Genomic DNA, 27,869 nt, shown 5'->3' with positions numbered 1-27,869 from the left:
AGGTTCATGAGAAGGATCCTGGGGATGAAAGTGGTAATGTACAAGGAGCCTACACATGCTGGAGTTTAGAAGAATAGGGTGGAATCTCATTGAAACCTATTGAATAGTGAAAGGCCGAGATAGAGCAAGGATGTTTCCTATTGTGGGAGAGTCTACAACTAGAGGGCAGAGCATTAAAATACAAAGAGATCCCTGTAGAACAGAGATGAGGAGGAATTTCTTTAGCCAGAAGGTGGTCAATCTGTGCAATACATTGCCACAGTTGGCTGTAGAAACCAAGCTATGGGTATACTTAAGGTGGAGGTTGATAGGTTCTTGATTAGTACAAATGTCAAAGGGAGAAAGCAGGAAAACAGACTTGAGGGGGATAATAAATCAACCATGATAAAATAGTGGACCAGACTCAATGGACAAAATAGCCTAATTCTGCTCCTATGTCTTGTGGTCTTACGATCAATTGGCCAACCACATTTTGTTTGAAATTCTCAGATCACCTGGATAAAAATTTTGTTATCAGATTGGACTCTAAGTCCACATACAAAACACAAGAATCTGGGCGCTGACCATCTATCATTCTAATCTGTTCATTACCCAAATATTAAAGGCATTTCTAAATTCAGACTATTCAGAATGTGTTTCAGACAAATGAGGTATTTAGTACGTTGCATCCTGTAGAGAACAGCTACAGTGACATAGGTTGAGGCCGCTCCCACTCTATTCCATGCATTTACTGTGACGTTATAAATCCCAGCCGACAAAAACTTGTGTTTAATTACAGGACCTGAAATACAGAGGAGGACAAATGATGAATCACAAAAAGAAGTCAAAGTTGATTAGACAAATGATGTTTCAATAGTTTGTATTTCCTTTACAATATTGTCCAATTGGTTTATCAATACTTGACTAGCAGCAAATGCTTTTGAAAGATATGATAACCGCATTGCCTCAATGAGATCATTACTTTCAGACACAAATGACTTTTGGCCATAAAAAGGAACATAAAGCATTTCTTACCTTCATCTACATATGACGTCTGATCACCCATATTCCAACTGTATGTCACATCAGTCCCTCGCATCAGCAAGGCACTGAAGAGAATGATTTCATTTTTATGAATCACGCTGGAATTCAAGTTGAGTACCAAGCCTTCTGGAACCATTTGCACATAATATGCACCAAGTTCATTAGTAAGATTGTAGAACTCATTAAAGGTTGAGACTGTGATGTAGAACACACCCTCTGTCAAAAGAAGGTTCAAATATAAATTCACTACAATATTATAACACTCAGTCAACATTTATAAATATACAATGAACTGGAAGATTTTCATAAAATAAACAAATATCTGTCCATAACTAAACTATTTTTTCTTACCAAGCAGAGAATATTTTCAAAAACCAAGGCAGAAGGTGCAAAATTTCTGCCTCAGTCGAAACCCTCTTGCCTCTCCATCAACAAAGGTGCACCACAAACTGTGTGCTCTACTTCTTTACTCTTATGACTGTGTGGCTGAGCATGGCTATGATGCCATTTTCAAGTTTGCTGATGCCACCACTGTCATAGGCTGAATCAGAGGTGGTGATGAATCAGCACATAGAAGGGAGATGAAAATCTGGCTGAGTGGTGCCATAACAACAACCTCTGACTCAATATCAGCAAGACCAGGAGCTGATTATTGAGTTCAGGAGGAGGAAACCAGAGATCTATGAGCCAGTCTTCAATGGAGGATCAGAGTTGGAGAGAGTCAGCAACTTTAATGGTATTGTCATTTCAGATGGCTAGTAGGTAAATACAATTACAAAGAAAGTACGGCAGCTCCTCTACTTCCTCAGGAGTTTGTGAAGATTCAATATGACATCTAAACATTTGGCAAATTTCTACAGATGTGTAGTGGAGAGTATACTGACTGGCTGCATCACAACCCGGCATGGAATCACTAATGCCCTTGAACAGTAAACCCTACAAACAATAGCAGATATGGCCCAGTCCGTTACAGGTAAAGCCTACCCCACCATTGAGCACATCTACACGAAACGCTGTCACAGGAAAGCAGCATCCATCATCAGGAACCCCATGACCTAGGTCATGCTCTCTTCTCGCTGCCATCAGTTGGTGCAGTCTTTCATTGATTCTGTTAAGGTTATTATTCTATTATGGATTTATTGAGTATACCCACAAGATTATGAATCTCAGAGTTGTATATGGTGACATATATGTACTTTGATAATATATTTACTTTGAAATTTGAACTCTCCAACTTTTCTGAAGTCCCTGAGTTTGCTATTGCCTCAAATCTATACCCACCTTTCTTGAAACTCAAATAAAATAATCCTTAATAAAGTCAAAAACATCTCATGATTGTCATAAAAAGTCATTGAAAACTTTTCCAGTGGTCTGCAGTCTTTGATAAGTCTGACCATGACACATTCATGCAGCCTCTATCTTCCAATGCATTAGACTTATGCTCAGGTCCTTTATTCAGATCTGTCTACCTTTACCCAGAGAACAATCTGCAATAGCTTTCTTTGCCTCTGCAGTGTTATATCTGGAATCTTCCAACAGTGCATCCAAAGCCCAGCTCCAACATAATATTTTTAAAATTGTGTCAAATTATTGTTTTCTCTGTCTGGAGAGCATAAAAATATTTTTAATCTCAGCTCCTATTCATCCAATGAGTGGATCAGATACACTCAAGGAAACTGCAGATGCTGCAAATCTGAAATAGGAAAGAGAACATTGTGGGAACACACAGCAGGTCGGGTGGCAACAGTAGAACAAGAAGTTCATCGACCTGTAGTGTTAATTCTGCCTTTCTCTTTCCAAAGATGCTGACTTACCAGGTGAACATTTCAAAATTTCTGTTTTACTTGCAATATTCCCCTATTAGTTTTAATCTGTAACTCACTTTCCGGAGTACCAAAGAGCAAATGTAATAACTCTCCTAGCTTTATTTTTCATTCCATAGCAACTGAACAAATCTTTAAAAAAATTAGGATACAACATTTTGTTTTGTGTGGGAAAGAACTGACCAAGCCCGTGAACTCAAATTTTCACATTGTTGACTTAATCACCTGGAATATGTCCATAAGTGATATGATAGAGGAAGAGTGAAGTTTATCTAAAAGCATTATCATCCACACACCCACCTTTGGTAAACTTGTGACGTCCATTTGCAGATGTACCGTCAAAACTACTCTTCTGTCCACTCACAATAAGCAGTGGTGAACCATCTCCAAAGTCAAATGAAAACTTCACATCTTCAGCAAAGATATGAACACTGAAGCCCAGAATTTGAGTCGCATAGGTACCATCTGGCTGCCGCAGAAGCTTAGCACAATTGCTATTAAAGGGGAACAATGCTTGTAAACCCACAATTGGGGTTCTTACTTTTACCATGCCTGGAAGCAATCGACTGAAAGGAGTGCTATAGAGTGGACTGGACACTATTACTTTTATATAGTAGTTGCCTCCTGCAAGTGCTTGGTAACTAATTGTACTGATAAGATTGCCCCTAAAAGAAGGAAAACAAAAATTAAGACATGAATCAGCTATAACACTGTGATATGCCACAGGAATCTATTAGCTATCTATTTTCAGTACTTTAATAAAGGGTATAAAAAAAGTTTACTGTACTATTCGGGAATTTTGACTGATTAGGGAAATGAAGTAAGTGAAACCTGCGAGATAGGCAAGTTGTTCATCTGTACCTTGATAAAGACAAACTGAGTATTTTATAGTACTGACTGTGCAGAATATACTCGGCATCAGAACATTCAGGAACAATCATCAATTGATTAACAAGCATACCAAAAGTGAAATGAAAATGAAATGTAACTGTTGCTTTATATATTGTAGCATTAAAATGGAAGGCACATTGATTTTGCTGAGTAGAACACGGAGAAATATGAAAAAAGAGATCAGAAAGGCAATGATTTACCTAAAGAACTACAAAAAGGATAAAACCAAAAATCAGGATGCTTCAAAAGTATCAAGGTGGAAATTCAGGATCAGTGATAAGTTTTTAGAGTACATGATACTTTTTTCCAGGATTGCTTAAAAGCCTCTGTAAGGCATGGACAATCATACTGACAAGACATAGGTAGCAGATTAGGTAAATAAAGTGAGTAAGAAAGCAAATGGAACACAAGAGATTCTGCAGTTACTGTAAATCTTGAGCAACACACAAAGTACCAGAGCAACTCAGTAAGTCAGTCAGCATCTATGGAGGGGATAAACAGTCAATGTTTCAGGCCAAGACCTTTCAATAGGACCAAATACAGAAGATGCCTCACAAGTATGAAATATTTTCCTTGACTTGCAAAGGTAAGCAACACTAAAATAGTCTTCTTCTTCTGAGGGTTTTGAGGGTTTTAGGTGGCCAATGAGCCCAGTGAGGGAATCACAGACTCCTTCCCAGACAGGATAAAAGCTGCCTGCTGGTAAAGCTGACGTGTAATGCATTTCTTCTGCTGCTTTTGCAGGGCTTCTTTGTGTTCCCAATGCATAGCCTCAAGATTATCAATAAAGCTGCAATGTCCCTTCTTTACTTTAAGGGTTCACAAGTTGGTTTATCATTATCACATGTGAAAGCTTTTTTCTCGTACTGTTCATACAGATCAGATCATTACACAGTGCCCTGAGACAGAAAAAGATAAAACAATAAGATACAGGTATATGGAGGAATTTAAGATGGTGTGTTATATGGGAGACAGGGTTTAAGGGTCAGCACAACATTGTGGGCCAAAGGGACTGTACTGTGCTGTACTATTCTATGTTCTATGTTCAAATAACAATGCAGAATAAAGTGTAACAGCTACAGATAAAGTTCAGTGCAGGTAAACAATAAGGTGCAATATCATAACGAGGTAGATTATGAGGTCGAGTCCAATTTATCGTTCTGGGGAACTACGTAACAGTCTTAAAATAGTGGGGTAGAAGCTTTCTTTGAGCCTGGTGGCACATACTTTCTGGCTTTTGTATCTTTTGCCCAATGGAAGAGGGTTGAAGTGAGAATGTCCGGGTGGGTGAGCATCTTTGTTTATGCTAGCTCCTTTACTGAGTCTGTGGTAGGTATAGACAGAGTTCATGGAGGGGAGACTGTTTTCCATGATGGGCTAAGCTGTGTCCACAACTTTCTGCAGTTTCTAGTGGTCACATCCAGAGCAGTTGCCGTACTGAGCCATTATGCATTCAGATAGGGTGTTTTCTATTGTGTGTTGATAAAAATTTGTAAGGGTGAACGGGGGCATGCAAAGTTTCTTTAGCTTCCTGAGGAAGCAGAGGTACTGCTGATCTTTCTATTTTGGCTGGGACATTTATGTGGTTTGACCAGGACAAGCCACTGGTGAAGTTCAGTCCTAGGAACTTAAATGTCTCAACCTCAACACTGTTGATGTAGACAGCAGCATATGTATCGCCCGTCTTTTTGAAGTCAATGACCACCTATTTAATTTTGCTGAGACCGGAGGAAAAGTTGTTGTCATGACACCATGTCACTAAGGCCTGTTTCTTTCCTGCACTCCAAATTCATCTTTATTTGAGATACAGCACACTGTGGTGATATCAACTGCCATGTTCTAGGTGGAGTGAGAGCAGACTCTGGACACACACTCATGAGTGCACATAGAGTAGAGCAGGGAGAAACAGAAACACACAGCCATTCTACTTCAATCCTCTCTCAAACAATGGAACTTGTGAACTATCTATAAAGCATGGCCTAACTAATAACAATCAATGTAGATTCAGAAGGAAAAAAATCTTTTTGAATATCTTCCCCCTCTTCTGTGAAGAAGTGGCATTGAAATCATCAAAAGCTTGCTGTGTGGGAAATTTTGCTGCCACTCATCTTAAACCTGCTCCGTCTTGTTTCCAGTCCTCTGCACCTTCTGTTGGGAATTAGGTGAGTGATATTGAGGCTTAAGTATATTTACAAAATCCTCATTAGTTTAGCATTTTGATGAAGATTTAATACTTTAAACTTTGGCATATAACAAAGAATGGTTGATCAGTAAACCAACGGCTAATCACTGACCACAGTTGATTTTACTGATTATTATCACCCAAAATAATCAAGTGTAAATACAGTGTAGTTCAAATATAAATGCAGATACTTCATTACATATAGCAGTATACTGTATACTTACCCTTGAGTAAGAGTGAAGGGATTGGAGTGGGGTACAGAAATGATCCACTGAAAGACAACTTCCGTTCCTGTCTGGACTGATGCTGTTGCATTTATATAGTCTTTAAACTTGATCACACTTGGTGAATTCAGAATCAACTGAAGACCAGTAATGGGCTCCTCAACAACAGCAATGGCTGCTGATGCAATTATACTAATGTTATTAGATACTGTAGCATTCAGAAGGTATTGACCAACGGCACTGTACGTATGTTGAAAAACAAAGATCGAGCAATAAAATGCACTTTCCAAGCAACTGGTTTGGAAGTTAAGTTGTTTTGATTCAAAAAGTTGATTCGTTCCATCACCATAATCTACTGAAATGATGTAGTCTTGTTTGGGCTTTACTTTCAACATAATGTTACTGGCCTTGTGCAGAGCTACCCGAGCCACAGTAACAGCAATGCTCAGGACTGGATACTGAGCCACTGTAGTCATGTGGGCTCTAGCATGACTCACTTCATTATGTGCCACAACCTCCACAGTTATTAAACCAGTTGAGTTGATCGTCATAATTAACTGCAAGGAGAGAGTTAAGATGCTGGTTAAAATCTTAAATCTTATGTTTGTGGGCTTCCCATTTGAAAAAAAGCTTTAAAATGTTTACTGAAAAGAGATATAGATCAAAACTACTGTGCAATTCCAAATAATGAACTTTGAATTTTTTTCGGTTTAAAAAAAAACAGCAATGTATGTAAGTTAAACTCTTCAAGTTTTAAAGGAAACACAGGAAGTACAAGTGGGAAAAGACTATTCAGTTCTTTGCATCTGCTCCACCATTTAACACCATCAGAAATGACTATCCATGTTAGTGCTCTGTTCCTGCCTTCTCTCATATCCCTTGATTCCTTTTAAAACACTACCTCCTTTTTTGTTGCCTCCACAGTTCTCTGTGTTAGACAATTCCATAGGTTCAGTGTCCTCTGGGTGAGAAATTTCTCATCCCAAATTAAATTCTAAATTATATTAAGCAACTCCTAAAGCTGTGAACTCTAATGTTAGACTCTGAAGCCACTGCAAACATCCTCTTTGTATTGAATCAGTCGAGTCCTGTTGGAATTTTATGGACTTCTGAAAATTGCTCTCATCTTTTTATATTCTGCAGAATATAGTCCTAAACAACTCACTCTCTCCTCATATGTGTCTGCTGTCCTGAATCAATCGAGTAATCCTTTATAACACTCCCTTCAATAACATTCTCCTTCAGACAAGGAAGCCTACACTGCATACAAAACACCAAGGCTGTACAGCTGCAGCAAATCATTCTTGCTCCTGCAATCAAATGCTCCAAAAATAAAGTCCAATATTTCCTTGGACTTCCCAACTGCTTGCTGTACCTGAATCGTTGCTTTCAGTTTCTTGTTCACAAGGACATCCAGGTCACATTGCCACTTCCTTTGTCCCAATTTATCTCATCTCAGATAATAATTTCTCTTTCTATTTATTGATCTGTGGGGGATTATCTCACTGCCAGGTATCACCCCAGTCTCCCAAGTATTTGAATCACATTGGAGCTTCTTTATATCCCCCTTCAGGACTCACATTCTCTCCAACTTTTTCTTACCTGCAAACTTGGCAATGTTATTTTTTGTTCTCCTTTCCAAATTATTGATACATATTGTGAATAGTTGGGGACCAAACTCTGACCCCCATGGCACCCTGCAAGTCCCTGTTTGCCACACATTTATTCTTAGTTTGACCATTAACCAGTTTTCAATCCATGACAGTATATTGCTCCCAATCAAAAGTGCTTTAATTTTGCAATCTAACTCCTGTGCAGGACTTTCTCAAAAGCCATTGGTTGTTTCATCTGTACTGGTAGTTACAACCTGAGATAAACTCCATTAGATCTGTTATGCATGATCCACCTTTCAGAAACCCAAACTGTCTAGGAACAATCCTGTTACAAACATTCTGTTATTGTATCTTGAATATGTCTGTTTGCAACTTAACTAAGCAATTCTTAAATCCGCCCATTGATTGATTAAATTGGAGACTGATCTGCATTTCACAACGTTATGGAGATCTGGCATTTGACCTTAAATGTTACTGCAGAGTTGGCCTATATGATAGTTACACTGATTAAAATGGAATCCATTTTTTGACAACTGCATGGTGAGCTGAAGTCAAAAATGACCATATTTAATATTGTAAATGTTCAACAAAAACAGCTTCATTCAATAAGATAAAAAAAAATTTAAACATATTCCAAGATAATCAGTCACTTTTTAAATTATGCTTACAAAGTGTTTATCAGAAAATGATAATGTAACAAATGAATACTACTTAAACCCAGAAAATATTTTTCTCTAAGGTAACAAATTAAAATTTCAACTTTCTCTTGCGTCAAATATGTCTCAGCAAACAGATTTAGTGAACTTTGGCATTAATGTTGATAGATTATTCGTTCATTATTGATATAAACACTTACCCTTCTCCTCACCTGCCTGTAGGTGCCTCTCCTCCTTCCCTTTAATCCATGGTTCACTCTCCTCTCCTATCAGATTCCCTCTTCAGGCCCTATACCTTTTCTACCTATCACCTTCCAGATTCTCACTTCATTCCCCCTCACCCACCCACCTATCTTCCGCCTCACCTGGCCTCATCTATCACCGGCTAGCTTCTACTCCCTCCCCACCACCCCAACCTTCTTATTCTGGCTTTGTACCCCTTCCTCGCCAGACCTAATGAAGGGTCTCAGTCTGAATTGTTACTGTTTATTCCACTCCATTGATGCTGCCTGACCTGCTGAATTCGTAGCATTTTCTGTGCTGCTCTGTTAATTATATATGGTCTTTATAATTCAGACTCTGTTGAGGGCTGATCTAGTAAGAACCACTAACAATGTTTAATTTAGTCATTAACGCTCTGTGGAGATGAACAGGTCAAGCTGGAAACAGGCAAATTGGTAAATTTGAACAATGCATGAGTTAACTTAGGATGGCATTTGTGACAACAGTCATAAAGCATTCTGCTAGTTGCTTCATCAGTAACTGCTAAACTCCACTGTACGCTTCATTTTGATTCAGGAACTATGGCACAATTCCTACTTTTAACCTAACCTGAACCCCAACCCAGGTGAAGTAGATTCCAACATCTTGCCTGATCTAAGGGAGACTGATGCTGTCAGTCCAGTGGCATTGCAAACTGTAGCCTTGTCTGAATAATGTATGCCCAAGTGATGATTTCAAGAATTTAGTGAACTGAAAAATAGATCTTATTACACACTGATCATTCAAAGTACCATGCCAGTATATCACTATATCACTAGTACAGTCTACATTTCATTTGTATCATACCTGGCTAGGGCCGATGACAGTATGGTTTATTTTACCATCTGAATGCAGCCACGTAAAGATGTAGTTTGATCCATTTGAAAGTTTTGCAGTCCATTTTGCAACAGAAGGTTGAAGTGGGCTATGGGGGGGGGGGTGAAAGAAGCAGATTTAACATAGATCTCAAAAATCAATGCAAGCACGAAATGTCTGTATAAATTCAAATAAAAATATCTCCCTTCAGCAAGCAGCTGGCACATGTTTTACACTACTTCTTGCAGTATGAAATGTCAATAACTTGGATGCTAAAGTACCATGGTCGGGTTGAATCTATGATAGCTTCAAAAGGTAAAATTCTAACGATGTACATATATAAGCAAGTAAAATTGTTCCAATCCTATGGAATGGATCTACTCCTAGTTTCTATGAACTTACTGATTAATTGAGTACAGCAAGACCAGCACTGATTGCCCAATTGAAGGTGGTAATGAGTTCCTTGCTTGAATTGCTGTAGTTCTTCCGGAGATGCCACACTTGGAGTATTGGTGGATACGAAGTTTGAAATTTAGACCATAAAACATAGGAGCAGAATTAGACCATTTGGCCCATCAAGTCTGCTCCATCATTCAATCATGGCTAATCCTTTCTTTTCTCCTTCTCAGCCCCACTCCGTGGCCTTCTCTTTGTAACCTTTGATGCCATGTTCAATCAAGAACCTTTTAATCTCTGCCTCAAATACACCCAACAACCTGGCCTCCACAGCTGCATGTGGCAACAAATTCCACAAATTCACCACCCTCTGGCTAAAGAAATTTCTCCACATGTCCGTTTTGAATGGACACCCCTCTACCTTGAGGTTGTGCCCTCTTGTCCTAGACTGTCCCACCATGGGAAACATCCTCTCCACATTTACTCTGTCTAGGCCTTTCAATATTCAAAAGGTTTCAATGAGATACCCCCCTCATCCTTTTAAATTCCAGCGAGTGCAGACCCAGGGCCATCAAACGTTCCTCGTATGATAACCCTGAAATTCCTGAAATCATCCTTGTGATTTATATCATTCTTTGTGAAACAATGGTGAGGTATTTCCAAATAGCGAAGTCTAAATCCTGGAATTCAATGCCAGGAATTGAAACATTGCTGCATTCAGGCATAGACAGATACGTAGTACAGTAAATAACACTCATGAAATCCAACAGCACAGTGATACAGAGTCATTGTCATCTCCTACCGTCCACACTCAACAACACCCCTACCCCTGAGTTCCCTAACATCAACACAGCGGGGCTCATCATTGACCAAAAACTGAACTGGATCAGCCACGTAAAAATAGGCCTGTAAAAGCAGGTCCTGCACTGTGTATTCTTTTTCCTGATCCCACAGTGACATTCCATCTTCCATACGGAGTGTAAAGAAAAATGCTTTACTTGCCTGATTGTAATTATGTGCTTCTGTGGCTCACATACTACGAGCCATTTTGAAGTCCACGGCTGATTGTTATTTAGATAAGGTATAGCCCACACCCCAACATCTTATATTCTGCTGGGTAGCCTCCAACCTGATGGTATGAATATTGACATCTCCTTCAGACAAATCTGCTTCCCTTCCTCTATTCCCACTCTGGCAACTTTTACCTCCTCTTAGCCATTTATTACTTCCCCCTGGGTCCTCTCTTCCTTCCCTTTCTCCTACAGTCCACTCTCTTCTCCTATCAGATTCCTTCTTCTCCAGCCCTTGACCTTTCCTGCCCACCTGGCTTCACCTATCACCTTCCAGCTGGCCTCCTTCCCCTCCCCCCACCGTTGTATTCTGACATCTTCTCCGTTCCTTCTCAATCCTGAAGAAAGGTCTCAGCCCAAAACATTGACTGCTTATTCATTTCCATAGATTCTGCTTGCCCTGCTCAGCTCCTCCAGCATTTTGTGTGTTGCTTTCGATTTGTAGCATCTGTAGATTTTCCCATATTTATGTTATTTAGATTTAGAGGTGTGAACTGCTTTGTTTTCACACCTTCCCAGCAACATCCCATATGAGCAAAAGAGATGCAAGAATTGTCCATTAACGTCTTCCTGTACCACATCACAAGTCCAAGATATTATTCTCTACCACATAGAGGTTTACACGCAATCCTTCAATCAAGGAAACACAAATACATTATTTATGAGCAGATGTATTCTACACACATATACAACCTAGTGGTTCCTCTCTTCCATTCTGACTTGAGCTTGAGGAACTGAGGAATTACAGAATCTGACCTCTTCTTAAGTGGTTCCCCCATGAGCTCAGAGTCAGATCTGATAACACTGATGAAGTCAGCCATTGGCAGCTGATCTGTTTCCATCTGATTTCATTAGCAGGAGCATCTTTTCCTAATATAGCTAACATTCAGTCCTTCATACATTGAGATAATCTGGTACACCACTACAATAAACGCTACAAATTTTAGTTATTAGAAATTGGATATACATATAAGCCATATACAACCCCTGAAAAGCACTAGTGCTATGTTTTATAAATGCCCATTTTAGATACCCCCCAAGAAGTAATTCTGACTTATTTGCAGTATTGTAGGTTATTCTACATGCTGTTCTGAGTTTACCTTGTAGATAGGCTCAGGGCTTTTGGACCAGTAAGATGAAGGCCTTCAATAACATCCTGAATTACAATGGTTGAAGACAGTGTAATAATATTCTTACTGAAGAAGGCACTAATGCTGTATATTCCAGCAAACGAGTAAGTGTGATTGATGCTGAAACTTTAAAATATTTCCATCATTAAACAGGAGAACAAGAAGTTAAAATAAAAATACAGTACGTCAACAACATACATATAACCTAACTCTGATTAATTACGTCACATGTTATTGAATAAATTCATTTTAACCATCGCTATCAAAAACAATCATTCCTTGAGCACACTGAATGTACAATTCTATGCAGTGTAATGGTAAGTAATAACAGTGTGCATCTAGATTTACACTTACAACAGCTGAAAGCATTGTTTTTACATTCACTTAAAGTACATATCAATCTATAGTATAGCCACTTTGAGACTAGATGAGTGGGCACCATGGGTGTCTTGACTCATTGGGCCAAAGGGCCTGCATCCGCTCTATGACTCTATATCCAGTAATCAGTGATTTTTGGCTTCAGATTTGTAGACTCAAAAGCCATGGGATTTTGGTATTTCAGGAGGATTTAATGTGCATCCAAATGTGTAGACCAATATCATTATAACTGAGAATCTTGAAAAACATAATTGCCGTAAGTTTAGATTTTTAAAATACACTTAGTTTATAATTACACAATTGGTTGAAAAACAAGACATATTATCTGTTTTTAAAATAGAACCAGATGACAATATTCAATGAATAATAACCATGATGAAACAAAAGTTACATTATACAGTTGTACCTATAGCAATTCTTGGATTTTTCTATACCCATATTTACGGCTTCCTTGAGTGTATTCTTGCTATTGCTCAATGTTTTTCTTCTGTTTCTTATTAAAATATGAAGAAGTTACTTCTTTACCTACTGCTATTGGAAGTTGAAATATTTGTTGTGTTCCCATCACCAAACTGGATTACAACTTCCTCCATGTCCCAAGAAATGTTCTGTGAAAAGAGATTTTAAATTGCTTAACAGCTATATAGTGCACCATAAACAACTGAGTCTGATGGAGGTACAGAGGAAAACAAAACTGATTTAAACAAAATTCATCTGAGGATTCAAAAGCCTGATCCAAATGAAAACATCTATCCATGCACCCATTATCAGGACAAGCAGGTGGACAAGAGTAAGGAGGAGAAAAGGAGAAGTTGAATTTTTGTTTGAGTTGCACCAATCAATATCATGCAACGTTATTTTGGCTCATTGATTCTTAATACATAACAGGGTCAAAACAAATAATATGAGGGGTGATTGATAAGTTCATACTTAAGGTAAAAGGAGTCAATTTTAGAAAACCTAGCACATTTATTTTTCAACATAGTCCCCTCCTACATTTACACACTAAGTCCAGCGGTCGTGGAGCATACCGATCTTGGACCTCCAGAAAGTGTCCACAGATGGGTGATTGATAAGTTCATGGCTTAAGGTAGAAGGAGATGAGTTATACAGCTCTCTTTACATGCACATACAGGTCAACTCTTTGAGTGAATATGCAGAAAGTTTGAAGTTAATAACTCATATCCTTCTACCTTAGGCCATGAACTTATCAATCTCCCCGATGAGTTATTAACTTCATACTTTCTGCATAATCACTCAAACAGTTGAACTGCATGTGCATGTAACGAGAGCTGTATAACTCATCTCCTTCTACCATAGGCCACGAACTTATCAATCACCCCTCGTACATTTTAAGGCACATGAGAAAAGCAAGTGAAATAATTGCACCTTGCAACATGAGGGATAACAGCACATTTGAAAAGAAACCGTAAGAAGAAGAATGAAAGATATGAAGTTAAAGGACCAGGTGAAGAAGGCAGAGGAAGGGAAGGAAAGCAGGGATGAGGAATGGGAAGATCATGACAAGGTGGAGAAAAAGGAAAAGGGAAGGATAGATGAAGAAACAGCACAGATGCTGGTCTACCCGCTGAGTTGCTCCAGCAGATTGTTTGTTCTAGATTCCAGCATCTGATGTCTCTGGTTCCTAGATAAAGAAAGAAACATGAGGTGGTGAAGGAAGAAAGTAGCAGGATGAGGCAGAAGTAGTTTTTGATCACAGCCAGCTTTGGGTTTACATACACTCAGTTCATGTTATTGGGTTAGTTTTCAAGATCAATTGTCAAATATCTTTTCTCTTCTTCTGTTTTATTATCAGGAGATGGACTTGTTATAAACATCCATTACCCACTAGCCCACAGTTATCTTGTCTATCTTTGTTATCTTGTCTACACTGCTTCATGTAAGGACTCCCAGTTTCTCCACGTCTGTCACATTTTTTCCCCATTGATGAAACTAACATCACAGGTGCTGTCAAAACGTCTTCCTTCTTCCTGAACAATGGCTTTCCTTCTATCATAGTGGATACAACCCATAGATATCTATATCTTTGCACTCAAGTTCTCTCTAGGAGAGAACAAGCAAAGAGTTACCCTAGTCCCCATCTTCAACCCACTGACTTCTACATTCAACAAATTATCTTTTGTAAATTCCCACAGCTCCAACAAGACCTACCAGCAAACTTATATTCCCCACTCCTCTCCTTTCAGAATTTCAAAGCTAACATCTTCTTTACTGGTTTGCTCTTCAATCCCCACCAACCACTCCCCATGTGATAGTACTTTCCCATGCAAATGCAGGAGATGTAATATGTTTCCTTTCAGAAGCTCAATCCAGCCTTCCCAGGTGAAGCACTGAATCACTTGCTTTTCTTCTTCCAATTAAGTTTACTGCTCTCGGTGTTCACAAAGCCGTCTCTTCCACATGGGAGAAATGCAATGCAGATTGGTATATCACTTTGTAGGGCATCCTATGTTCAGTCTGCAGAAGTGACCCTGATTTCCCCGTAGCCTGCCAATTTAATTCCCCATTCCACTCTCATTTTGGCCTTTTCTGTATGCGGTTTTCTTCATTGTTACAATGAGGATTAAGTTGAGGAAAAATATTTTGTCTTCTATCTAGCAGGTTGCAGCCTGCAGGACTCAATATCAAATTGTGTGCCCTGGGCCCAAACACCTTCACCTTCACTAATTTAGTTTCTAGCACCATAAAGTCAAAACATTCTGGAGCCCTCTGCTCTACATCATTGTGTGAGTGCCTTCACCAGAAGGAATGTAATACTTCAAGTTGGCTCAACACCACATTCTCAAATGCTATTAGGTATAGGCAATAAATGTTGGCCTTGAAAGCAATGCCTAGATTCCAAAAATAACTAAAAAACATTTTTTTGTGTAACTTCAGGAGCTCCCTCACCTTACCTTCCCATCACTCAATCCTTCAAGGAGAAGCTGCAATTTACATTTATTCCTTCCAATTTAATAAATTAGATTCACAGGTCATAAAGTCTTTTCCAATTGATCTAGAAAAGTGATGCAGCCAATCACAAATGTGGAGGTGGAGTGGAAGAGCAGTCGGTTAAAAGATGAAACCAATAACCGGGGCTGGTAAATTGTTTCAAGGGCAGGTCGAATGCAATGCAATAACTGATCATTCAAGTAACAAATACTATAACTCACTAGCATATCTTATATTTCCTGGCAACTGATCACAACCAATCTAAGTTTATTTAAATTTTAGGGTAAGAAATGTCAATGGAAGGTAAAAATAGTAATGCATTTAACGTTATGCTAAGACTTACCATTAATCTTAGTACTAAGAATGACATCTTCTTCAATGGCGTGCTATTATATTTCCATTGAAATTAGTTTCTTTAGCTAACAATGTTGTTCATATAACGTTGTTTGAAGCAATTACTCATTCACAAGGCCAGTAATGTTGTGGGGGCAGAACTGGACTCTCTGACGGTGGTGTCTGAAAAGAGGATGCTGTCCAAGTTGCATGCCATCTTGGACAATGACTCCCATCCACTCCATAAGGTACTGGTTAGGCACAGGAGTACATTCAGCCAGAGACTCATTCCACCGAGATGTAACACTGAGCGTCATAGGAAGTCATTCCTGCCTGTGGCCATCAAACTCTACAACTCCTCCCTCGGAGTGTCAGACACCCTGAGCCAATCGGCTGGTCCTGGACTTATTTCCACTTGGCATAATTAACATATTATTATTTAATTATTTATGGTTTTATATTGCTATACTTCTACACTATTCTTGGTTGGTGCAACTGTAACAAAACCTAATTTCCCTCGGGATCAGTAAAGTATGTCTGTCTGTCTGTCTGTCTGTCTGTAGGTTTGTAAACTGATGCAACATCTGAAATTCCAAATTTGACTGAAGGCAAATTATAAACTGAATCCTCATGAAATATATTCAAAGCTGACAACCCAATTCATTGACAGCTTCAAACTTATAATAGTTTTTGATTCTTAGGAAGTTTGCAACCTTCTCTTTTGCAGATCTTCTATAGTTTTCAAGTATTGTCTTCATTAACAAGCTTTGTAAATTTAGATCCTTTGATCTGGTCTCTAACTAGTTTTCTCACTAGCTCCATTAATTTAGAGGTGCATTTGCTAATATTTCTCATCTAGAACAAGATAGACTTGTACTCTTGAATATGCAGTATTTGGATAGGAAATGTTCAGAATGTTAAGGGCCAAACTTGGGCAAAAGTGACCAGCTTTGATGGGCATCTCAGCCAGCATGGACGAGTTGAGCAGAAGGGTCTATTTCTATGCTGTATGGCTCTGTAAGCTTTTTAAGCATGGGACAAACTAAATCCACCTTTTCTGTGATGTTGCTATGAAACACAATATTGTAAAATGTAAAATTATTGTAAAATATCACCTTGAATTCATAGGTCACAGTCTGTCCAGCTGCCATATTAGCCGAATGAATGAGCCGAGGACCATGAGACAAATGGGACACATTTAGGACAATCTCACTTGAAGTCTCTGATGCCAGATTGGAAACAAATAAATCAATCTTCTGAAGCCCAGCTTTTCTACACCTGTACATTATAACCGGACTTCCAGTTGTCACTGTCTCATTGTCAAACAGGGTCCACTTGTATATGTATGCTCTATTTCTCCACAGGTATTCTGATAACAGAAAATGATCTGTCACAACATGCTCAAACACATTCAAAATGTATTTCATCAACTTAATAGTTAGCACAAAATTATCTTTTACTCGGTTTGCAATTCCTGCTGCAGAGACTTTATGATACAAAGGATTCATTTATAACTGGATGAAGTTTTCAGTAGGAAACCAAAAATTTAGAATCCATTTAATTAAACACAATAGAACGCCTTAATAAAAATCATTCATCCAATGCTGTCAATCACCTAATATGTGGAAAAAAAGAAAAAACTGTACAAATAATAAAAAAAAGTATACAAATGACATGCAGAACAATAACTGCAGAGCCCCTGAAAGAGAGTCCACAGCCATGGAGACAGTTCAGCAATCTTGATCAAATCACGCAAATAGTTTTAAAAAAAGTAAACAAAACACATGGAACATGAAGTGGAAAGTTCCTGAAAATGAATCCACAGCTGCGGAGCCCATTCAGTGCTGAGGCGAATGAAGTCTAACCAGGAGCCCAATGGTTACAGGGCATCAACAGCTCCAGAATCTGGCGGTATGGAACCCAAGACCCCTGCATGAGCTAATGGAATGTAGGTCTTATTGCAAAGGGTAACCATATATAACAACTACAGCACAGAAACAGGCCATCTTGGCCCTTCTAGTCCGTGCCGAACACTTACTCTCACCTAGTCTCACCTACCTGCACTCAGCTCATAACTCTCTATTCCTTTCTTGTCCATATACCTATCCAATTTTTTTTAAAAATGACACCTGCCTCTACCACTGGTACTGAAAGCTCATTCCACAAAGCTACCACTCTCTGAGTAAAGAATTACCCCCTCGTGTTACCTCTAAACTTTTGCCCCTTAACTCTCAACTCATGTCCTCTTGTTTGAATCTCCCCTACTCTCAATGGAAAAAGCCTATCCACGTCAACTCTATCTATTCCCCTCATAATTTTAAATACCTCTATCAAGTTCCCCCTCAACCTTCTACGCTCCAAAGAATAAAGACCTAACTTGTTCAACCTTTCTCTGTAACTTAGGTGCTGAAACCCAGGTAACATTCTAGTAAATCTCCTCTGTACTCTCTCTATTTTGTTGACATTAAAATGTTGACAATATTGACATTGACAAGAAGAATTAAAATAGAGAACTTTTGATTTAACATTTCTCAGGCTGTAGTGAGGTAACAATTTGAAAAACCCATGATAGAAAAATGACAAAGTGCTAATAGCATCTTCTAAAGGGAAGCTGCAAGAAATACTGGATAAAGTCATCGAAGAAAGTGCAAAGAGAGGACTGACCATCAACTGTAAGAATACCAAACGAATGGTTGTCACAAAGAAGAAAGAAATACAAAAATGTGAACTGAAACTGGGCAATAAAACCATTAAACAAACATGGAAGTTCAATTACTTAGGGAGCATGATAACATCTAATGGTAGGGCTAATGTTGAAGAAAGATTGGGATTGGTAACTACACATTTGAGCAATTGAGCAAGATACTAAAGAATAACATAATTTCTGTGGGTATGAAACTCACAGTGTTGCGATGCGACATTCATTCCACACTAACGTATGGAAGCAAATACTGGACAATATCAAAGCAAAATGAGGGAAGATTTAAAACTGCAGAAATGTGTTTTTAAAAAGAATAATGAAAATGTTGTAGAAAGACAAAGTAACAAATGAGGAAGTGTTGTGAAAAGCCGGAATAAGAAGAGAGCTGATATAATTAATGTGGAAACGGCAGCTGGAATTTCTGGGAAATGTGTTGAGAAGCTCGAACATCTTGCAGTGACAGGAAAAACTGATGAAAGAAAAAGTCGCAATCGACAGCACATGACATTCATGAGTTACGTCAAGGGATGGAGAGGCACAAGTCTTGAAGAACTTGTTAGAACTTCCCAGATTAAAGACAGATGGCAGTCTATGATTGCCCAAGTCATACGACACAGCACATAATGATAATGGAGTGAGATAACACCTAAACTGCTGTGTAAAGTTTTAGTCAGTATAGTTCATGAATGATATACTGTACATATCAGAGGCACTTCAAAGAATGTTAATTGGATTGATACCTGGACATTAAATACAAAAGCAGAGATATTATGCTCTGATTTTATATAAAACTTTGGATACACTACAACTGGAATACTGCATACAGTTCTAAGCACCACAACATAGGAAGATTGCGATAGTCACAGAGAGAGTTTAGAGAAGACATACCAGGAGGTCGTCTGGGATGGAGCATTTTAGTTAAGAAGAAAGACTGAAAAGGTGAGATCTGTCTTCCCTGGAACAGAGGAAGCTGTGAGGAGACATGACTGAGACATGTAATATTATAATGGGTATAGATAGGGTCAACTGCAAGAAACTTTATCCTGTCCTTTTGTTTTGTCTACCTCTGATAGGGGAAAGGGCAAGAGATTTAGGCATGATATTAAGGGGGTCAATTTCATCGAGAAATGGTAAGTATTTGAAATGCACTGTACAAGAGACTGGTTGAAATGGGGTCACTGACAGCGTTTAAGAAACCCAAATGCTCGAATTGTTTAGGCAGAGAAGGGTTTGGGCCAAGTGCTGGGCGATGGGATCAGTGCACATGGATGCCCACTGGCTGGCATGTATGTGATGGGTTGAATAGCCCGTGTCTGTTCTGGACCTCTCTATGACTCTACGAGGGGATTAGCACATGGACAAGTTAAGCCTATGCTTATTTAGAGATCACAAAGTTAAGCGATCATATAAAAATACACATTAGATTTTGAGGTGAGTAACAGGGTGAAATTTGAGAAGTTGTTTTCTCAGTGGTGCCATCTATAAACGTTTGTACAAGTAGGGGGATGAATTTCTAAAAAAGAGATTTAAGATGGTGATCGGGAGTTATTCCCTTTCCTAGGGGGATTGTGAACCTTTGGATGTTTCTGCTCAAGATAGTCAGACACCAGTGGAGACAGTTTCTTGAAAACCTTTAAAATAGAGAATGACAATTATTAAACTACAAGGAAGTCAAAGATATAGGGAGAGAAAAAGTGGTGTTGAGTCCAAGAACGAATCAGTCACAAATTGACAGAATGGTTGAAAACCGCTTATTCCTGCTCATCTTTCTTATGTTCTTATTTAAATAGCATTTAACATTTGGAATAGAGAATTACAGTTATTACAATTAGTTTCATTTTACTTGCATACTGGTACTGGGTTTAACAACTAAAAATTGATCTGCCAGAACTTATTTTAAAATGTTTCAAGAACAGTTCCAATGCAATGTAAAATCTTTTGATCATTCATGCAACAAATATTATAACTCAAAACCATACCTTATTTCTTTGATTACCAATGACATCCACTTCAGGTTTCTTTAAATTTTAGGATAGGAAATGTCAAAGACAAAGGTAACAATTGTAATTTTCACTCAGTACTGAATAAAACTTACCATTAACTTTTGCAGTAAGAATAATATCTTCTTCCACAGTGGGTTGCTGCTGCATTTCTATAGAAACAATATGAATTTCTTTCATAACCAAAATGGTTAATGTGACATTGTTTGAAGAGATTAGGTTTGTAACCTGAATCAACAGCTGCAACTGCCCAGTTTGATTGAAGGTAAGTGGCAAATCCAGTGAACGATCTGCTACAAAACTGTTACAAATCATAGTAGAGCCATTTACTTGTATTTCAATGGTCAGGTCTGTACCAGAGGTCACACAGATAGAGATGATTACTGTTTGGTTGACTGTGATTATGTTGGGAATGCTAGTTGTTATATCTCCTACAAGATCTTGCACTGTAAATTGAATGGCAGTCCCCGTTATTTCACTTAACTTGTTTCTTCCTGTTACACTGGCTAAGTAAATTCCAGGTTTAGAGTATGTATACGTCATAAGAGGTGTATTTGTTTGTACAGGTGTAGAATTAGAGCTAAATTTCCATGTGTATGTTATGTTGGTTCCACGAACTACATGAGCATGAAGAATGATTGTGGAGCCAGTCACTAAATATTTGGGACTGGAACTGGTCAAAGAAAGGCCTTCAATTGCATCTTGGACTTCGATGCTGATACTCAATGATGCACTGCTGATTGGATTAGAAGCTGTCACCTTTAAAATGTAGATACCTGCTGCTTCAAGTAAGTGCTGGAGAAAGCATTCAGTAGTTTTTCTCATTCTTAATGTACTGTTGTCTTTTTGGATAGTCCAAAGATACAATGCGCCTGTTTTATTGATAACATTTGCAATCCTAAAGGTAAGATTTGTTCTTGAAGGTAATACTCGATCCCCAAGAAGTAAATCAATTTTAGTTATGCGTTCATAGACGTGGAGGAGCTCTGCCAATGTTGCATTGACAACATCCATTCCATTATACAGGCCAATTGAAATGTTGAAAACACCAACAAATCTGTATGTATGAAAAATTTGAATGCGCAAGGTGCAGTTTTGGAGGCCGTAGTCTTCCATTAGTTGCAGATGAGAACGTCTTTCAAGTGCTGGTGAATGGTCGCTCAGTGTGTGACGATGAGTCATTCCTGTTTCGAATGTAATGTCAAAGACTAATAACTGGCGAATTGTGGTGAACAGTTGCAATTCCAGTGTCAGGTTCTCACCAACAGCAATATTATAACCATTTTTTGGCTTAAATGTCAGATGAGAGATTGATTCCTTTACAACAGCCTGGAGAAACAAAATGATAAAATAACATTAGTTTGTTACAAAAACACAACAGAATATGTTTTGGAGATGTTCAGCAGATGTGGCAGCACGTGAGGGAGAAAAAACCCTCATTAGCCTTTATTTCAGATTTCCAGCATCTATAGTACTTTGCTTTTGGACGACAAAATTGTTGATCCTTTTATCATCCAAAAAGTTATCAACAAGAACATTTTATTCATGTGCTCATCCTGATTAGGTAAGGGTTACAAGGCTGACAATCTGAGGAATCAAACAATTCCTTCCCACTGCAAATGCTGCTCAATTCACTGAGTTCCTCCAGCAGACAGTTGATCCATATTCCAGCATCTGCACTTTCTTATGTCTCAGTCTTACTGAGTGAGACTTGAAGCTTCCACCTGATTGTATATAAAAAACAATTAAGAAATACTGCTGATAAGTCACAGGGATAAAGCCAAAATAAAACCAGAAACTACCAATATATTTAATGTTTCACTATTTCCTGTTCCCAACAATCCTCCAACATAGTTAGAATTTTCTCCTGTTTATTTTTTTGTTGGGAGGAGAATTCCATGGGACCAGATGATTCTCCACTGCCTCATCCAACAGCTTTGTTGTACATGAAAACTTTGATAACAATCATCAAGAGGTTACAGAGCAAACCTTGCTTCATCTCACCAGTTCTTTTGAGAAATTTATGACTTCAAATGTTATTTCTGCTGCTTTCCTCATTTATGCTGCCTGAGCTGCTGAATGTTTCCACTATTATCTGATTTTGACAATAGTTACCACAGCTGAATAACTTTGGGGAAAGGAATTAAGTTTTCAGTTCACTTAATTCATTCATTTATTATTGACTGATTGAGATACAGTGTGGAATAGGCCCTACCAGCCCTTCGAGCCACACCACCCAGTAATCCCTTTATTTAATCCCAGCCTAGACACAGGACAATTTACAATGACTATTTAACCTACAACAGTGGGAGGAAACCAGAGCACCCGGAGGAAACCCACATGGTCACAGGGAGAGCATACAAACACCTAACAGGCAGTGGCAGGTTAAATTAAGATAGTTCACCATATTTTAATGCTAAAATGTGCAGAGTTCAGAAAAGAGCAGTTTGAACTTCGAATAAAGCACAGAACATAGAACATAAAACAACACAGAACTGGAACAGGCCCTTCGGCACATAGTGTTGTGCCAAACAAACTAAACTAGTAATCAAACGGCCAACTAAACTTATCCCTTCTGCCTACCAATGTCCATATCCCTCCATTTCCCTCACATTCCTGTGCCTATCTAAAGGTCTCTTAAAAGTCCAAATACACCTGCCTCTACCCCCACCCCAGTCAGCCAGGCAGTGCATCCACCAATCACTATGTAAAAAACCTGTCTCTCACATCTCCTTTGAACTTGCCCTTCTCACCTTAAATGCACACACTCTGGCATTAGACATTTCAACCCTGGGAAAAAGATTTTGGCTGTCTGCTCTATCTAAGACTCTCATAGTTTTATAAACCTTGATCAGATCTCTCCTCAGACTCTTCTGCTCCAGAGAAGACAGCCCAAGTATATTCAATCTCATTTAAACATGCCCTCTAATCCAGGAGCATCCTGGTAAATCTCTTCTGCACTCTTCTCCAAAGTCTCAACATCCTTCCTATAAAGGGGTGACCAGAACAGCATTCAATACTCCAGATGCAGCCTAACTGAAGTTTTATAAAGATGCAGCATAACTTCTTGATTTTTTAACTCATTGCCTTGACTAATAAAGGCAAGCATGCCATTTTTCCCAGGGCTGAAATGGCTGCCACAAGAGGGCACATGTTTAAGGTGCTTGGGAGTAGGTACAGAGGAGTGCATGGAATGGGCAGCTGGCAACGGTGTTGGAGGCGAATACGATAGGGTCTTTTAAAAGACTTTTATATAGATACATGGAGCTTAGGAAAATAGAGGGCTATGGGTAACCGTGGTAATTTCTAAGGTAGGGATAGGTTTGGCACAACTTTATGGGCCAAAGGGCCTGTATTGAGCTGTAGGTTTTCTATGTTTCTATATGCCTTCTTAACCACCCTACCAACCTGTGTAGACACTTTCAGGGAGCTATGAACTTGGACCCCAAGATCGCTCCGCTCATTAACACTGTTAGGCTTTTGCCTTAACATTGTACTGTCTTTTTACTTTGACCCCCCCCCCCCCAAGGTGCAACACCTCACTTTCGGCTAGGTTTACTCCATCTGCTGTATCTCTGCCCATATCTACAACTGATCCACATCCCTCTGTATTCTTTGCCAGTCTTCTATGCTATCCACAACACTGAGTGCTCTCGTAATTTGTCCTGCTCCAATTTAATACTCTCCCGCAAGGTCCATCCTTACCCTTATCTCTAGCTTTCTTAACAATTATGGAGCTGTGGTCTCTGTTCTCTAACTGCTCACTCATTGAAAGCTTGGTCATCTGGCTAGGCTCATTGGCCAACACCTGGTCCAGCAGAAACCCTCATCTTGTTCGACTATACATATTGATTTCAGAAAACTTCATGGATGAACCTAATAAATTCTGCTCCATCCAGACCTCTTGCACTAAGAAGGCCCTAGTTTACATTAGTGAAGTTGAAGTCCCCATGACAACAACCCTAGTCTTTTTTCACTCTTACTAATTTTGAGTTCTACCCATATAGACTCAGTGGACAAACCCTCCATTATCTTCCTTCTGAGTGCTGCTTTGATAATGTCTCTGAATACTATTACAACTCCCCACGCCCACTTTACCTCACTATCCTTTCTAAAACATTGAAACCTGGGACATTATGCACCCATTCTTGTCCCACTCTCAACCAAGTCTCAGCAATGGCAACAGCACCATGGTTCCATGTGCTGACCTATGCTCTAAGTTCATCACCTTTACTCATAATACTCCTAGCATTAAAATACACACACTGCAAAGTATCTGTTCCATCATATCTACTACTTTGCTCCTGCCTGTTTTTACTGGCCCTGACATCTACCTTCCTCTCCATCCCTCCTCGTTCTGACCTGGTGCTCTGGTTCCCATCTCCCTGCCAAACTAGTTTAAACCTTCCTGAGTAGCAACTAGCAAACCTCCTGGCAAGGATATTGATTCCTTCTTGTGCAAATCACCCCTGCCACAGAAGGGAAAGTCATACCTAACAAGCCTAATTATGATATTCTGTGAAAGCAATTGAAGTAGAAGACATAGGAGTATCCACGGAATTTAGATTTACAGAAGGAATTCAGTAAGTTTGTGATTATTGTATTAGTAATTTCTATTACTAATCTCGAAGCATCTTGAATCCCACTAAAGCAATTAGGGTTCTTTATTTATCAATAAAATTCAGTGGCTATTTTATTAGATACCTCCTTTACCTAATAAAGTTGCCACTGAGTTTATGTTCGCAGTCTTCTGTTGCTGTAGCCCATCCACTTCAAGGTTCAACATGTTGTCATTCAAAGATGCTCTTCTGCATATCACAGTTGTAATATGTGGTTATTTGAGTTACTGTTGCCTTCCTGAAAGTTTGAACCAGTCTGGCCATTCCCCTCTGACCTCTCTCATTAACAAGTAGTTTCTGACCACAGAATTGTTGCTCACCGGTTTTTTTTTGTTTTTCGCACCATTCTCTGTAAACTCTAGAAACTGTTGTGCATGAAAATCCCAGGTGATCAGCAGTTTCTCAGTTAATTAAGCCCCTGCATCTGCCACCAACATCATTACACTATCAACGTCATTTAGATCGCGTTTCTTCCCCATTCTGATGTTTGGTCTGAACAACAATTGAACCTCTTGACTGTGTCTGCATGCTTTTGTGCATTGAGTTGCTACCACGTGATTGGCTGATTAGATTATTTGCATTAATAAGCAGGTATACAAATGTACAGTGCCTAATAAAGTAACTACTGACTACAGATAAGTAGTTAAAGTTATATTAGTTATAACAGAATGGAAGCTACTGGATTATATTCAAAACCTATTGGCTTAACTTCTGTCCCTGGGAAGGAATTCTACTGTCTAACCCTGTTCAACCCATATGAGATACTAGACCCATTGTAATGTTGTCACTAGGCCAGTCAGTTTCAGAGAAATAAATGCCAGCCTAGTCTCGATCCCATAAACAAATTTAAAAAAAAGATTGTTCCCTTAAAATTAAAGCTTATGGGACTGAAGTCAAGAATTGTTAAGTTTATAAAAGACATTGAAATTGGAAGGAGTGATCTGTTATTTCCTGCAAGGAACCATACTGGGCCTTCAGTTATTTGGTAAGTTATTAATGATTTATAGAAGAACCATATTTCCAGCTTGCTTATAACCTAACAACTGCTGACAGATAAGGAACAACATTCAATTACAAAGGAGACATTGATAAGTGTGAGCCAAACCTGTGGCAAATGAATTTCAACTTTGGTTTAAAATGGATGACCTTACAGAGAGCCAAACTACAGATAACACTTAACTGGCAATAAGCTAAATGGAAGTCCCAAAAGATTTAGGTGAATGGGGCATCAAAATGTACTGCTTGGTTGAAAAATAAATTGAATGGGCCAACAGAATTTTGTTCTTTATGCTGAGCTGGTTGGAAATTAAAGGACTGAAAGGTTTGCTCCAAATGTGCAAAGCTCTGGTTAAATTTGAAATATGATGTACAATTTTGGGTGCCATACCATACCTTAATAATAAGTATGAGAAAGACTGTGGAGCTGACACATTGGAACAGCCAAAGGCAGACATATTGCCGGGTCCTAATTACCTGCACTCAAGGGTTTTAAAGGGAGTAACTGCAGAGATAATGGATAACATTATTAAAACTTGATAAATTCCTAGAAGGTATCAGAAGATTGGATAACAACCAATGTGACTTCCTTGTTCAAAAATGGAGAATGACAGAAGGCAGGAAACTATAGGCCAGTTTTTGGCAAGCTGCTGGAGTCAATAATCAAAGAGGAAATAACTGATCACTTCGGCAGTGAAATCTAGGTCTGAAGCAAATCAATGGGTGGCGTGTTCAAGACCTGGAGCAACTCACCATGACGCAGCTTGGGTCCTAATGCGAGGTACAACCCGCTATTTTGGACAATCTAAATGCCAGCCATTATAGACTGGAAAGGCAAAGTGTTGAGAGTCACACGAGGCTGGATCACTTTGGGATCTAAGCTGATTTGGAGAGGTTGAAAATGGCTCCTTCAGCAGCGAAATCTAGGCCCGGAGCAGTTCGCCAGTTTGGGGGGGCCTGGGTCCTAGTGCGAATTTCAGAATTTCGCAGAAGGTTAACAAGTTAGACCAAAAAGTAATTAAAAAGCCAAATAACATATTTGCTTACCATATGAGGTGTGTTTCTGTACTTCATGGAGTTCAGACGGATGAAAGGGATTTCAGTGAAACATACCAGATACTGAATGGCCTGGATAGAGTGGGCATGGAGGGAGTCTTTCTTTTAGCAAGAGAGTCTAGGATCTGAGAGCACGGCCTCAGAATAAAGAGACTCCTCTTTAAAACAGAGATAAGGAGGCATTTCTTCAGCCAGATGGTGGTGAATTTGTTGCCAGAGAGGATGTGGAGGCAAAGTCAGTGGATGTAGCTCAGGCAGAGTTTGAGACGTTCTTGATCGGTAAGGGCATTAAGGGTAACAGAGAGAATGTGGGGAAATCAGTTTAAAGAAAATCAGAAAATGGTGAAGGAGACTTGATGGGTCAAATGGCCTAATTCAGCTTCCATATCTTATGGCCTTATGGCTTTTATTGTAAATGGTTTGGAATTTAAGAGTAGGGGGCTTTTGTTATAGACATACAGGGTGTTGGTGAGGCCATACTTGAATACTGTGCACAGTTTATAAACTATAATTTATTTATATCTTACACCCATCCCACAACATGAGGAAGTAAAAATCTTTGCATTATGAGTCCGTTGCAATGTACAGACATGTGAATTTAAAAGTCTAATGGCTTGTAGAAAGAAGCTTTTCCATAGCCTGTTCGCCCTGGCTTTAATGCTGCAATATTGTTTGCCAGACGGAAGCAGCTGAAACAGTTTACGGTTGGGGTGACACGAGTGAATCTGCAGATGCTGGAAATCAATAAA

At 39.0% G+C, this 27,869-nt stretch overlaps 1 protein-coding gene across 1 annotated transcript in view; it reads right to left on the bottom strand.

Annotated features, from left to right (window-relative positions):
* Positions 1–27,869, bottom strand: part of LOC140732138 (polycystin-1-like protein 1) — a 181,529-nt gene that overhangs the window by 147,786 nt on the left and 5,874 nt on the right. The window contains exons 3-11 of the mRNA XM_073054354.1: positions 20,545–21,778; positions 16,864–17,117; positions 12,989–13,071; positions 12,056–12,211; positions 9,481–9,598; positions 6,144–6,700; positions 3,147–3,511; positions 1,015–1,239; positions 662–781 (exon numbers count right to left, since the gene is read on the bottom strand). Coding sequence (XP_072910455.1) covers positions 662–781; positions 1,015–1,239; positions 3,147–3,511; positions 6,144–6,700; positions 9,481–9,598; positions 12,056–12,211; positions 12,989–13,071; positions 16,864–17,117; positions 20,545–21,778 — 3,112 coding nt within the window. The remainder of the gene's footprint in view (positions 1–661; positions 782–1,014; positions 1,240–3,146; positions 3,512–6,143; positions 6,701–9,480; positions 9,599–12,055; positions 12,212–12,988; positions 13,072–16,863; positions 17,118–20,544; positions 21,779–27,869) is intronic.

The sequence above is a fragment of the Hemitrygon akajei genome, chromosome 8, assembly GCF_048418815.1.
Source record: "Hemitrygon akajei chromosome 8, sHemAka1.3, whole genome shotgun sequence".
Classification (NCBI taxonomy): domain Eukaryota; kingdom Metazoa; phylum Chordata; class Chondrichthyes; order Myliobatiformes; family Dasyatidae; genus Hemitrygon; species Hemitrygon akajei.
Note: the sequence above shows the minus strand (reverse complement) of the source record. Positions and strands in the feature narration are given on the sequence as shown.